Genomic DNA, 11,910 nt, shown 5'->3' on the forward strand with positions numbered 1-11,910 from the left:
CCAGGGAAGCAGCCAGGTCACAGGATCAGTGACGTCCAGAAGGTGGGAGCTGTTTGTGAACCAACGGGCTGCCGCACTGACTGACTGCGAGCCTGTCAAACACAACCAACACAGCCAACATGGCGGACTGGGGTGAGCAACTTAAGTTATGAAGGATAGCTAACTGTTCATCATTCGCTTGTCACAGTCGTTGATTTACAAACCCCACGCTTTACCCGTTATTGTCAAACTCAGTCGTTAGATGTGGATTGCACTAACGAAGATCATGTTGTGGTTTTACAGACGCTGAAACCTTCGAGCCGGAGGAGCCGAATAAAAAGGCGGCAGTGGTTGACAAATGGGAAGGCGAAGACGATGAAGACGACGTTAAGGTAAAGGAAAAAAAGCTGAGATTTAAGTTCAAATCAGTTTCGCCGTTACTGTTGTTAACGCTAACGTTGTGTTTTAGCGGCGGTGCCATGCTTCATGTCAGGCTGCTGTCAGTCTTCCGTCCTGAGTTAGCTTTGTGCTAACGGAGGCTAACTCATGTGGCTCCATCAGTCAGTCTGTTAGCTACCGTTAGCCTGATAACTCGGCTTCCATATGGCCTTAAAGCACCGTTGTCACAAGTAAATGTTCACCAGTCAGTAAACGATTGTGGATTAAAACGGATTAATGGACCCTTAATTGTATTTGCCTTTGTTTGTACGATATGAATAAGCAATGTTAATCTTGGATATACGGGCTAAATTCAGATAACGTAGCTAACCTCTTACCGGGCCACTCAGCTAGCTATCAGTTCGCTATGAAAATGAGCTTTAGCTAACCTCGACGATAGAGGGCTTTAGAGTCCCTTTGTGGATGATATTGACAGTGATGTCATCGTTGCCCAAAGTGTGTTGCATTACATGATTACAGGAGATTATAATTTCTCCCGGATGCCTGAGTTTCATCCAACATATGGCTGTTAGCGAGCTAACCAACTTTAGCCACAATGAGATGTTATCATCATCCTAGTTGATGACTCAACTCAAGGCAAGGACGAGGCCTAGAACTTTCTAGAACTTGACAACAGGCAGATGGTATGAGACTCGATGCATAGCTGCTTTTCAGGTGGTTATTAGCTGTATGTCGTGATGGTTGTTGTCGAGAAACCTCTGATAATTGACCTAGGGAAAGTGCTGGTAGAGGCCTCTTCAATTGTTCAGTTTTCTGTCACATATGGTTCCCAAGCTAAAGACACTGATGAGTCAATGTCCTCTATAGCTCAAACTGTGGTCAAGTCAGGGACTGACATAACTTGTTATTGTACAAAATATATTATTTTGTAATTTCAAGTGGATTGTATTAATGTGTTATTGCATTTACTGTAAGCTCAAATACAATAGCCTCCGTTCCATTATACCAATTGAGTTATTACGTATAAGTAAAGGGTGGATTTAAGTGATTAACAATGATTATGTGGATATTGTAGCGCATTACAACACTGACTTATTTGTAGACTTTAATTACATGTTTTAACTTGGGCGTTGCATCAGTCCCTAGGACAATTGGAATTTGCTTAGGGCTGTGCCAAGTAGGACTGTTATTGTAACTATTAACAATTATTTCATATCCTAGTATTTATAATAATACATTCAAAACAACACGTCAAATAATAATATTTCCAATGTCCCCACTACAGTTTTATATTAGCACTCAATTCTTTAAATGTTTTTAAACAAACTTGAGTTATTAGTAGATTCATCCATTTGATAATAAAATCATATAAATACAATCTGATCTCACTGAAATTGAGTTTTATATTGATAAGAATGAACCTCGACTCACCCAGCTTTGCATGCTTTTCTTGCATAAATGCCCGTGAACTGTACATATTGTGTAGTTACATTGGTTTAGGCTGGAAACCGATCTGAACGCCTCATTATGCAGTACTTGAATTATTAGGAACATGGGTATTTTTTGTTAGTGAGGCTTATTTGTAAAATTAAGGATGTTTATGGCTATTTTCTGCAATTTTTCTGATTTGTGTATATATTTGATGGTGTCTAAGGGATGTACTGTTTGTGTGCTATACGAAAAGTTAATTTACATTGTTAAAATGGGTAATATAATCTTTTTAACTGTTCCAATAGATTTTTTAACAGTCACGTTATTCTAGTGTTGTTGCCTGTGTAACTTGGATGCTTAAATGAAAATGTTCCCACCTTTTTGTTCACAGGATAACTGGGATGATGACGAAGAAGAGAAGGAGAAAAGGGCAGCGATGAAAAAAGGTATGTATTTAATTTCCTCTTCGTTATTTTAAATCCCTTTACATTATATGCTAATAAGTGGCATAGTTGTCTGCTTTCACAGCAAATTCACATGTGGTCTTATTCCATCATTAACATTTTCAGAGGCAAAGGTTTCTGAAAAAAAAAAGTTGAGTGAGAAGATCAAAGAGAAAGAAAACCGGTTAAGGAAAAAAGAGGAGGAGAAGATGAAAGAGTTGGAGGAAAATGTGAGTTTTTTTTATCCTCATGGCTTTAACAGTTTTATCATTCACAAACGTCTGTCATCTCTTAATACTGTTTTCCTTTTGACTTTATATGTTCTTACAGGAAGAAGAGCTCTCTCCTGAAGAATTACTTGCAGATAAGTTAAGAGTGAAGAAATTACAGGAAGAAGCAGACTTGGAGCTAGCAAAAGATGCTTTTGGTAAGACATCATCACCCTTCAGACAAAAATGGAAAAATGTAACTGCTCCTCTTTATCTTAAATTGCAAACATTTAAAAGCTTTCCAGAATACACACTACTTCCTTTTTTTGTGATGATGAAATTGCACCACTACTGCATACACAAGAGTGCGTAGTTTATGTTCGTATTTGTATGTTTAACTTGGCCTATGATGGTTCAAGTATATGCTTGATTGCTTCCTTGGTTGCTTTAACCATTTACATTAGAATTTGCTTGTATTCTGGTGTTATGCAGCATTTTGAATTGTCACAATAGGAACAGAATAATAATTGCTGAATTCCATTTACACCCTTGAGCATATAGTTAAAACAGTAATAATACAGTTCCAATACATGAACACAAGTATGGCTTTGCATCTGTGACTCTGTATGCCCTTTTTTTCCCAGGTGTCAGCAGCACTGCAAGTAGTGTCACTGGGCTCGACGCTATGTGTCCATCTTCCAAAGAAGACTTTACAGAGTTTGAAAACAAGCTGAAGGAAAAGATATCCCAGTTTGAAACATCTGTGCATTATTCAAATTTCTTGGATTCTTTGTTTCGGGAACTCTGTATTTCATGTAAGAACAACATCTTGTACAAATGTTTTTCATTTGATTATATCTCTTTATTACTGTATCTGTAACTTACATTAGAATCATTGCAGGCTTAACTTTTTTTCTTTCTCCTTCTAACAGTGGAAATAGAAGACTTGAAGAAAGTCAGTAATTCCCTGACAGCCCTACTTAGTGAAAAACAGAAACAAGAAAAGGTGAGTGTCTTCATTCTTGTGATTTCTGATGTGTAGTTTATAGTCAGTAGGGGGTGCTGTTCACTTTGCACATTCAAAGTCAATATAGAAATCAACTGCGTTATGCCACTTCTGGTTGGTCGTTAAACATTTGTGTGGTTTCTACAGTTTATGTGTTAACTTAATGCTGATATGTAACATGCACAATTGTGTTTGCAAGGTTGATTTAGAGAATTCAAGATTATAAGAAAGTCCTAAATGCCTAGTTGTATTAAAATGACATTGTTTAAAGTTACCTATTTGCCTTTACAGCAAAACAAAGGAAAGAAGAAGAAGAAAGGGGTTGTAGCTGGAGGCGGATTGAAAGCACAGCTGAGAGATGACATGGAGTATGGAGAGTTTGATGGTGGCTACGCCCAAGACTATGAGGATTTCATGTGACACTGGCTCCACCACCTCTGCCCTTTCCCCCTCCCAACCCTCAGAAATGCAGCTGTACCTTCTTGTGCTGTCCAGTGCCATCCTGGAAAATCTGAACTATGTGTTGCCCCCTTCATTTTGCTTCTATGACCAGAGGGACTTTACCAGGGAGCATCCAATCTCACCAACTCTTTAATACATATGGAATTGCCTTTTCTGTCTCATTCAGCCTCGACTCACATCACGCATAATCTGTTGGGTGACCCAGCGTCAATAGAGAATACATTGTAACTGCTGTGGTCTGACTTTTGCAGGGCTAATTTTTCTTATTAAATGTTGCTCTTGTCAAAATATCAGATACAGTATTGCAGTTATAAGTAACGTGACATAGAAACACAAGGTTCTATGCTAATTCTTCAAGCAGAATGTATATATTCTAGGTCTCGCTTACCTGTGGATGGTATTCTTACAGGAAAGTATATAGTATCTATAACTTGCCAAATTCAGAACAATTATTCATCTTTATCTCTGGAAGGTTGAGTTGTGGATGATTTTGAGACTGACAACATGTAAGTAGTTGTAATTTTACAGAGAGCACACGACTTTCAATGTAAAGTAAAAGGGATAGACACGTATAATAAATGTGACTTTAAAACCTCACAGCCATTCTCTGAAATATCCTTAAGTGTGAAGCAAAGAGTACTTTGGTATTTTTTGTGCATGACCAATGTAATTGACTAATTTGAATTCTACTAATGCAGGAAAAGTATGGATCAGGCTAGTGGATTAACTTGCTACGACTGGTCTCCTAATCATTGCTTCTGCAGGCTTGTATCAAGTGTGATGAGGAGCGGGGGCTTATGGGCTTCACCCCTTATGTCTTCATACGGGCTACAGTTTGTTGAAGGGGCATATGTTTCTTTTTCAAGCAATTTCAATGTTACATGGACAATTGGATATACACAATGTGGAAGAAACAGCATCTGCAGTGTTTTATAAGCATCTAATTTAATAAATCACTGGTCAAAACAATAGGTTGTGTTCTTGTTCTTGTTTATAAAATCAAGGAAAGAAATGAATGCAATAACACAGCTCTGTGATTACTATGTTTAAGGCATGTGTAATAAATACTCTATTTACAGTTTCAAGTAAATATTTACCACAGTACAGGTGAACATTTAAGATAAAACAATGCAATTATTCCTCATGAAGATGATGCCAGACAGACTTTCTATAGTTACATATTCAATTAATTGGAAAGGATATTCAATATATCATTAATCAAAAAGTAAGGTTAACCCTATCTACCTATCTTAGTAGCAGCCTTTTTTTAGTGTTTAGCTCGTGGTCTTGGCACGCCGTCCTGTAGGATTTCTGGTGCTACGTCTGCTGCTGCTGCGAGGTGCATTGGCCCTCTGCCGGCGTCGGTTCTGTCGGCCCTCTCCTCTCACAACACTCGTTATTGTCTGACCTTGAGGATTCTGCAGAGCCTGGAAGACACTAGGGCTTGACACTTCACGATCTCCACAGATGAACGTCATCGCAACACCTTCATTGCTCTTCATGACACGAGATGTACCATCAGAGGTGCCATCAAAACAGCGTCCAAGTGCAATTTCTTTGGCTGTGCGGGGGTCCTGGTCTGTCACCGTATAAATGCCATAGTTGTGTCCAAGGGGGTCAAGAGGTCCTAGCATGGTGAACTCATTGGTGTCATTATTGACAGCTAGGGGCAGGTGATTGACCAGATACTCCTGAAGAATAGTGTTGACATTATCTCTCTTACAGCTTCCTTGTGGAATAACCTTAATCAGGGTACGATCTACACGCTCCTGATCATACAGCATCCCACTGCACTTGAACTCCAGGCACACTGCTGACATTTTTGCCTGCTCCATGTCACGGATGCTGCGAGTGTCTCGGAGTCCATACAGCTGGCCTACAGTCTTTGGGTGGGTGCCACCCATGTTGCGGGACCGCACATTGATCTCATGTGGGCTATTGATTTTGACTTTGATGTAGCAGGCTCTGTATTCCATTGGCTTAGGCCACCAGCTCAGGTAGTCCTCGGTCCAGCTCATTGGGTCATCTTCATTGAAGGGCACTGTGTTGTAATCATAACGGTCTCCTTCTACTCTTGTGAAACGGAAGTGTGCCGCACTGAATGGGGCCTCCTCACATTCTTTCAACTTCTCAAACGCGTACACTGGTCCGTTGCTGTCCTCTGCAGCGTTGGAACCTGGTTTTGCCACATTAATGCTGAATGCAGTCTTTTTCACTCTGGGGTCTTCGTGGTCAGTCCTTCTGTAGTTCATCTTATCCAGATAAGGCTTGGGAACTCCAATGAGGTTGGGATTGAGTTTTGGAGAAGAAGACACAGCCTCCAACTCCTCTCCTCCAAGGTTCGCCATGACATAGGCAGAGTAAGCATCAGCTTTTTGTTCATCGCAGAAGGCAGGAAGACATGCCCCATTGGAGCCAGTGATTACACTATCAAAACGGCCCCAGGCACGTGGGTTAGTGGAGAAGCCAGCTGTTGGCTCCATGTTGATAAGACTCACCACAACTCCCTCCACCTGCTCACTTGGCATGAAGCGTTCACTGCGGAAGGCCCTCACTTTCACATAACACCTGCGGTTCTCTGGGACATCCAGGTTAAAAAGACGTCTCTCTCTGATCTCCATGTTGCCAATCAGAAACGTTCTCTCCTCCCTTTTGCCTCTTCTTTTCTTCTCCACCTGCAGACTTCCTTCCTCCTCCCACAGGCCAGTTTCAGGGTTCAGTGACCACAGCTTCATGGTGTTGAGGTGCTCGGACATCTTCACCTGGGCTGAATCCAGGAACACCTTCACTTCACCTGCATTCAGGGGCTCATTGTTTTCCTCCCCCCTAAAGTCAACAGAGAACATCCCGTAGGTTCTCAGTGGCAAGGTATCTCCTTCATCTCCTACAAAGTTGAGATCACTTTGAGCTGCAGCAGCTGTGGAGACGTCTCTAGGGTCTAGGAACGTTACGCTGGCATTTACTTTACCAGTAAAGACTTCTCCCCTTTCTGTATAAAAGGAATAGGGAGGAATCTGGATTTGAACCATTGCCTCCCGGCCCTCCGCCTCCCCAAGCTCCAGAGTGTTGATTTCTGTAGAGCTGATAGTAACAGGGGCTTTCTTTCTGAGAAGTTTGATCTCATGATAAACAGCCCCTCCTTTAGTGTTAAATGGAAGTACCTTTGTCGTGTTGATGAATTTCTGCATGTTGTCCACAAAAGTCAGGACTAGCCTCTCTGTGTCTGGAGGAACCTGGATGGAGAAGGTACCTTTGTATCCTGTGCGGCTGATTCGAACTCCATTCATAAAGACATGGCCAAACCTCATTGGCTCACCATTGTCTGCAGCAATGGCCCTACCATGCACAATGGCCTTGGTGTCCACACATTTCTGGCAGCCACATTCAGTCACGACCATGGTAGGCAGTTGGTAGCCCTGGCATGTTAGCTGCCTCGCCTCCATCTTTTTGACACCACAGCAGTAAGTGACTTTGTCTTTGCACCTGATGCCATTGTCAAGCTGTCCAGAACATGTACTTGAGGGGCACTTGCCCACATTGTAGTAGAGAGAGTCTGTGCTGTTTTGATAGCAGTCATGTGGAAGGCGGATGAGGTGGGATTCGGGCAGAGGATTACATGAGTGCTCATCCCAACCTGTGTAAAAATCAAAATTATGATTTAGTTTGATCATACTGCAATCTCTATGAGTTAAAATGCAGTACGAACAATAATTTATGTTACTGTACTCAATCCTCACAGTATATTTATTTACATTCCTGCATATTTAATTTGTGTTCATCAATTTATTAAGAACACACCTAAGACTTTTAGTGTAGCTGGTTTGGTCTTAATAGCCCCAGAGGAACCACTGGCTCTGCAGTAGTACTCCCCAGTCTGCTCAAGACGCAGGTTTCTTAGGACCAAGGTGCTCTCAGAGTGTTTCTCCAAGAGACTCTCATTATGAAACCTGTTGGTTCACACAAAAACAAAGAGACGTGTTCAGTATACCATATAATTCAGACAGAAGATGCATGTATGTGACTCAATAACATGTGTACTATAATCTCACTATAATAAGTCCTACCATTGGTACTTGTCGGGTTGTGGTGTTCCCGCCACTTTGCAGCAGAAGGCGGCCGTTTGTCCCTGCCTCCTGGCCTTGCTCTCAAGGTTGCTCAAAACATGAAGCTTCTCTGAAAAATTGATGATCAAATAACATTAACTATTATCTCCCTTGCATGCTTAACAACTCATCAGTAGTAGGCAGTTCAAAATGAACATTTTGGTGAACAGCAATCAAATGTTTTAGTGTGAATAGTGTTTATTGTGTACCTGTTCTTTTTAGCTGGATAGTTAGGACAGAGGTGCGTTCAGCACTGTAAGGCACAACAACGCTGAAGGGGGCGTGACCCTGCAGAGTGACAGTTATGGTGGTGTTGCCATCAGGGCAGATACCAGGGATGCGAAAATGCCCGTTGTGGTTGCTAAGGGTAAGGAGTTTCCCATTGCGAAGGAGGGTAGCCCCTTCAGCTGTGAGACCTCCAGCACCTCGAACAGACCCCAGCAGGATGTGCTCTTCACACATGCATGCGTCACACTCAGCATTCACCTTCCCCATCCCACATTGCAGGGTGCAATCTAAAGAGAAGAGTAACACAAGGTTAGCCATTCTGTGAATGCTGTGTCTCTTAGATTTAAAGATAAATTAAATGACAATTGAAATGATGGGTTTGTCTGACTAAACCAGGGCTGGCGCACCTGTTTCAGGGCACTCAGGTCCATCGCATGGTTTCGCTTCCAATTTAGGTCCACTGCAAGGTACAGAGCTAGATTCGCAGTTTCTGGATCTTTGTTGGAGTCCCACCTGACCACAGAGGGCCGGGCATGCACTCCAGTCTGACCACCGTCCCCAGGTACCCTGAATGTTTACACTGTCATCTGTTGGAAAAGAGAGCACAACAAACAGTCAAACGTGTATCAACGGCAAATCTATAAATCAGACTTTTCAGACAAAATATTTAGACTGTATCGTCCTGCTTTAAAACGGACACTAACTTTTGGTGACTAAAAGAATACTAAAGTTGTGGAATAAAAAGATGTTTGACCTTTGGGACAGAGGAAACGGACTGCATAGTTGGAGCAGTTGCGTTCAGGACCCTGCTCTTCATTGAGGCACCAGAAGCCCACAGTGGGGTCTGCATGCACCGTCTCCCCAGTTTCACGGGCTGGGACCCATTCAGTGGTTCTGGCTTCGATTGCAAGGGGGGTCTGGCACACTCGGGAACGGTAGTAGAAACGAATGGCCTCCAGCTGCTCATAGTCTCCACGGCCTCCGGGGTGATCAATATTGAACCATGTCGTCCACTCATGGTTGTCTGGAGAGAGTACAGAAACCTGTTAGGAATGTCGCTCAAATAAACAGAAAAAATTACATATTTGTTTTAATTTCAAATAAAAGTAACCATCAGTGTGGTGCTCTGAAGGGATCGACTCTTTGTTGTCTCTTCTCCATGATCCTGCACAAATGTCTTGGATGTATCTCAAAGGTTTTTTGTACCATGCATTACATTATTATCTGACAATGCACTATTGTTGTCATTACCTCAACATTTCGTGAGTAGCATTTTACTTTAGTCACATTTCTAAAGTCAGTAAAATGTTTCTCTATCAAAGTTTTAACCTCCCAGTTCTAACCTTAAGTTGTAGAAATTGTTTGAGTTCCAGAGAGATGTTTTACGAACCTGACATTTTTCGAGTTTGTTGCAGTTGGTGCAGTGCCATGTATTTGTAATATCAAAGCAAACTGATCTTCAAATGCAGCTGTTTTGAACATAAAGGCTGACAAGCCTTGATACTGATTGAGAAAACCTGGTCAGACTGAATTTTACATTCACTAAAACACACATTAACATTTACTTTGACTGTACATTATTGTTTTTATCAGCCAGGCCCTCTCATTGTTCACACTCCTACATCTTAGTGCAATGTGTCTGTGTATACATTTTTAAATGTCCCCATTTGTTTTTTTACATTTCTGTAACCTATGTTTGGAGGGTTCTGTGTTTTCTGGTAGCTATGTGCCAAAAACAACTGGGTATTGTTGATTGACCCACCTTGAGCTGTGACACCAGTGGCTGTGGTGATTCCCAGGATGAGAAGAAGAAGAGGCCTCATTGACATTTTCACACACTGCCTCTACGTCCGACTCTTGAACTTTCACCTCTCCTAATGCGCGTTTCACACCAGGAGCTCCACAGAAAATAGAGTCCAGCAACAGAGCCTCGCTGATGGCACAATGAAGATAAAAAGATGGTAAAACATAACACAAACTAATAATCAATGTTGCATTTAACTCTACTTGAATTAACTCAACACATGCCTTACATACCTGTAGATACGAGTCAATGAATTATTCGTTATAAAAACACAAGTGTTTTACTTTACATAGTAACACTTCAATAGTTCACCTATAGTATGAACTATCTGTTTCTCTAAGAGTAATTTCAATCATATTCGTCAATCTGAGAGGAAAAACATGTTCCTACGGAAACCCCCACTCAGATTTCACATCTGTGTTAGCCATCACCATTTGTCACTGGAGCACTCAAACATTTCTGCATCCACAGATGAAACACTGGCTAAACAATCCAAACACCCACACACACACGGTTTGCATTTGTACACTCTCAGCTTTCAAATAAAAATGACTTGCAACAAATGTACATGGTAGAATGATCAGTCCCCTTTGCTTTTTTAGGCAGCATGGGTTACATGCAATAGATTGAGTGCAGTTATCCCAATAAAGGTTATTGGCTGATACGCCGATTACCAAAAGACATCTGATTTAAATGTATTGTACATCATTTACAATACAAATATTACAAAATACAGGTTTTGAAATTCAAATGTTAGGTCTGCTTGCAACTTACTTTTAATGTAAAACATCTATTTATTTTCTGATAACATCTTTAAACATATATCAATTGAATTCAGATTGTGATAATCCTCTAAATTATTCTAAAGTACATGGTTTGCAGATTGATATAAACACATGTTCATTTAATAAACTGTTTCTTCCTTACCTTCTTGTCGAGTGCACTTTCTGTATAGAAATGTCCTTCTTTACTCTTTCCTTATATTTCTCTGTCCTCCTGTGTTCCTCACTCTGGTTGGACTCACTCCCTCCCTGTCTCTTTTATACCTCCCTGCTCCAGCAGCCCTCCCTCCTCTTGGCATCGAGCCACATTGTCTTTTGATTACACTTTTATCCTCATGATTTATCACCTTCATTGTACAACCATGACACCCAATGGTTTTTTAATAGTACTACGTATGAAAGAAGGACAGTCAGGGGGTCTCAATTACAATTGCTGGTGTTAATAAATAGACCCCCACTGCCATATTTGAGATCAATGGTGATTGATTGAGTAAAGAGGGGCTCTTCTCCTCTGCTCTCTGTCTGTACTGTGCATGCAGAATATAGCCTGATAAAAAAAGATCCAGTATATTATACTAGCATTACAATATGCCTTAGTTATGGTCAGTTGTTTGAAATAAAACACTATCAGACTTGAACATTCAAATATACATTTGGTTCTTGATTATTTTTTTATTTTTTTAATGATTAGGAAACATAGGGTATGTTGACAGCAATAAATTACAAACTTAGTTTAGACCGCCTGTAATAGAGAGGGGACTGGTTGTGTGATTTATTCAAATGATTTAAACATTTAAAAAACTTCTCTTTTTAAAGTACACAGATAGAAAAACAAATCTAATTTGATTTGAGGGAAATGCTCAAATAGTTCGTTTTTTCTTTCTATGTATACATGTTGTAACACTGCCGGGTGATTTGCCTGAGGCCATTCTCAACGTCTGCAATCACATAGAGGAAACACCAATTTATGCTACCTACACAGCAACCCCACGAAACCTCACATTGACTTGTTATGTAAATGTGTTTGTGCAGCAGCGTTGCTGTGGTGTTTTAGTGGGAGCAGA

The 11,910-nt window shown here is 40.9% G+C and overlaps 2 protein-coding genes across 2 annotated transcripts; one reads left to right on the top strand and one right to left on the bottom strand.

Annotated features, from left to right (window-relative positions):
* On the top strand, positions 1–4,895 carry eif3jb (eukaryotic translation initiation factor 3, subunit Jb). Its single transcript, XM_034116564.1, has 8 exons — positions 1–132; positions 283–371; positions 2,201–2,255; positions 2,379–2,482; positions 2,583–2,679; positions 3,106–3,276; positions 3,394–3,467; positions 3,759–4,895. Exons 1-8 carry the CDS (start codon positions 120–122, stop codon positions 3,885–3,887), a joined length of 732 nt encoding a protein of 243 aa, XP_033972455.1. The 5' UTR covers positions 1–119; the 3' UTR covers positions 3,888–4,895.
* On the bottom strand, positions 4,008–11,061 carry cilp (cartilage intermediate layer protein, nucleotide pyrophosphohydrolase). The gene is made up of 8 exons (XM_034116563.1): positions 10,992–11,061; positions 10,023–10,193; positions 9,015–9,284; positions 8,668–8,847; positions 8,242–8,547; positions 7,994–8,102; positions 7,728–7,876; positions 4,008–7,563 (listed from the first exon to the last, which is right to left on the bottom strand). The coding sequence occupies exons 2-8, from the start codon at positions 10,087–10,089 to the stop codon at positions 5,204–5,206; spliced, it is 3,441 nt and encodes a 1,146-aa protein (XP_033972454.1). The 5' UTR covers positions 10,090–10,193; positions 10,992–11,061; the 3' UTR covers positions 4,008–5,203.
* Between the last annotated feature and the right edge of the window lie 849 nt (positions 11,062–11,910).

Source organism: Trematomus bernacchii, unplaced genomic scaffold (genome assembly GCF_902827165.1).
Source record: "Trematomus bernacchii unplaced genomic scaffold, fTreBer1.1, whole genome shotgun sequence".
Lineage (NCBI taxonomy): Eukaryota > Metazoa > Chordata > Actinopteri > Perciformes > Nototheniidae > Trematomus > Trematomus bernacchii.

Coding starts and splice junctions, on each gene's coding strand:
- eif3jb (XM_034116564.1), top strand. Junction 2,483..2,582: donor TGAAAGAGTTGGAGGAAAAT/GTGAGTTTTTTT, acceptor ATGTTCTTACAG/GAAGAAGAGCTCTCTCCTGA. Junction 3,277..3,393: donor TCGGGAACTCTGTATTTCAT/GTAAGAACAACA, acceptor TCCTTCTAACAG/TGGAAATAGAAGACTTGAAG.
- cilp (XM_034116563.1), bottom strand. CDS start 10,089: ATGTCAATGAGGCCTCTTCTTCTTCTCATCCTGGGAATCACCACAGCC. Junction 7,877..7,993: donor CAACCCGACAAGTACCAATG/GTAGGACTTATT, acceptor GTGAACCAACAG/GTTTCATAATGAGAGTCTCT. Junction 7,564..7,727: donor AGCTACACTAAAAGTCTTAG/GTGTGTTCTTAA, acceptor ATTTTTACACAG/GTTGGGATGAGCACTCATGT.